This window comes from Micropterus dolomieu, linkage group LG03 (assembly GCF_021292245.1).
Source record: "Micropterus dolomieu isolate WLL.071019.BEF.003 ecotype Adirondacks linkage group LG03, ASM2129224v1, whole genome shotgun sequence".
Taxonomy (NCBI): domain Eukaryota; kingdom Metazoa; phylum Chordata; class Actinopteri; order Centrarchiformes; family Centrarchidae; genus Micropterus; species Micropterus dolomieu.
Genome location: NC_060152.1, coordinates 3,327,832 through 3,330,066, shown reverse-complemented (window position 1 = coordinate 3,330,066; position 2,235 = coordinate 3,327,832). Strand labels below are relative to the sequence as shown.

General features: G+C 35.4%; 1 protein-coding gene across 1 annotated transcript; it reads right to left on the bottom strand.

The window, feature by feature from the left end:
• Window positions 1-318: 318 nt before the first annotated feature.
• LOC123967664 (C-type lectin domain family 17, member A-like) lies at window positions 319-1,861 on the bottom strand. The gene is made up of 5 exons (XM_046043843.1): window positions 1,823-1,861; window positions 1,059-1,247; window positions 792-955; window positions 531-643; window positions 319-454 (listed from the first exon to the last, which is right to left on the bottom strand). The coding sequence occupies exons 1-5, from the start codon at window positions 1,839-1,841 to the stop codon at window positions 328-330; spliced, it is 612 nt and encodes a 203-aa protein (XP_045899799.1). The 5' UTR covers window positions 1,842-1,861; the 3' UTR covers window positions 319-327.
• Window positions 1,862-2,235: the final 374 nt, after the last annotated feature.

Sequence of the window (2,235 nt, the reverse complement as noted above, 5' to 3'; positions counted from 1 at the left end):
GTTCATAAAATCATTGACATTTATTAAATTGTTTTTTTCCTATTAAACTGTAAAAACAAAAAACAAAGTAGAAGTCTTAATACTTTAAGATATTAATATAATACAATATCTAGCTGCATGTATACATTATTTTTTTTCTATGAAAATTAAAAACATTTCAATACCTTTTTTTTGGAAAAACAAAAATTGGAAATTGTGAAGCAGGCTACTTGACTCTTCATACTTTAATATTTATAATCCAGTCATTATCTTATCTTATCCCAGGTTCAAACTCGCTCCTTTGCCCCCTGGTACCCAGTAACCTTGTATAAAGTATGACTGCAGTGTTTAAAGAGATAAAGCCTTCTTTTTGCAGATCCATCTGTTTCTGTCACCACAGCTCACTGATTTCCATCCTTCTGTCTCTACAGAAATTACACACTGACCGTTGGTAGCAGGTTGTTGTATCCAGGAGCTGAGGGAAGAACATGATGTTTAGATGCAGGCTGATAGATTTTATGCTTCAAAATGTTTATGAATGTGTCTCTTACTTTTCAGTCAGATCACTTCCATCGACCCACTTCCATTTCCCATCTTCAGCTCTCAGACCAATCCAGTATCCCTTGGTTCCTGAACTGCCCCAACTGTTATCATTGATGAATGTCTGACAACAGAGAGACAGTTATCAGATATTTAAACACTATACTTAAATTAACACACTGTGGCCTACAGACTCAGTGTGTTCAGACCTACAGACAATACATTGTCATTTAATTTAGGCTGTCATAAAATGTCCACAGTTTTCTCGTTACCTTCTCCGTTTGATCAGCTATAACAACCAAATCTGAAATCTTTCCTCTGCATTTTTCTCGAGCTTCTTCCCAGGTTTTCTGACCAGAATCATCAGGGTTATTATTCTCATAGCAGCTGGACTGGGAGGGTAACCAGCCATCCTGACAAGCTTTACACTGTCTGTCTGAAACAACAGAGACCAACCGATAAACATTGTTACTGCATTGTGAAATAGTTATTGTTATTGTTGGTTATTTTTTACTCTTAATTATAGGATCTGAACATACTTTGGTTTTGTAGTTTTGGGCAGTAGGCATCAATGCTCCACTGAGCTCGACTGACGTTGAACTCATTCCACTTTGTCTCCATGATTTGTATTAGTTCCGTTATGTTGTTCTCCAGCTGATTGTTTTGTAATGTCAGGTTCTGGTTCTCTGCAGTCAGCTTGGCGTTGTGTTCAGAAATGACAGAGGTAACTACAGTGACAGACAGTGATAGGCTAAGTTTATTTAAGTAACTCATTTTATACAAAAACTGTTAAATAAGGCTTTTATTAATTTTAGTGCATCTGTCCTCTTCTATCTCGTCTTAAAGTATATGCCCATTTTTACTGTATCACTGTTGTGGAATCTTATTTCTTTATTTCTTTCTTTATATCATTTTAAATTGCTCAATTTAATTTACCTCTGTCTTGAAACATGTGACATTCAAATATATCTTAAAACAATAGTCTTGTGTCCTTATGAACATTGAATCTGAGATTTAATCATTCTTCCTGCTCATACTGCAAAACATGAGATCCCTTCCCAATGCACTGCCAAGTCTGCATTCTAACCTGAAGCTAATATTTGGTTTCAGCATTTTACAATTGTCAACAGTGTTATTGTAAGTGCGTTTATCTTAAAAAGTCACTGCCTTTTTAGTACAAAATGTTCTCTTTGTGTTACCATCACTCCAGCTCAGCACAGAGTATATGTGTTTGTATCTAGGGAAACACAAAGAGGAAGAAATAAATTTGATTTGAACTGCCATTCACATAGAAGGTACTCACAGTAGATACGAAGGGCCATGATCACTGACAGAATCACCCAGCACACTGCCACTGCTGGAAAAGACGGAGTGAAGGAGAGAAACTTCTGATCTGACAGAAAAATAAGAATTCAGTTGAAACACAACAAAAACATGATTTAACAGTCAACGGTGAAAAGAACCGTTAAACATTCACATTTTCAAACATTCATTAATATCACGTTTTAACATAATGGTTAATAAATGTCCTGCTTAACAATATTATATTTGTGAAATGTGTTCATAATGCACCTGAAGTGACGGCCATTTTATCCACAGTAGCTACTGCTACATTAACATAGTCAGCTTCCTCCTTGATTATCTCTGAAAGAGATACAAATCAAACACAAATGTTTATGCTTAAATTGAATGTTAAATACAGAGTCATTCCCAATG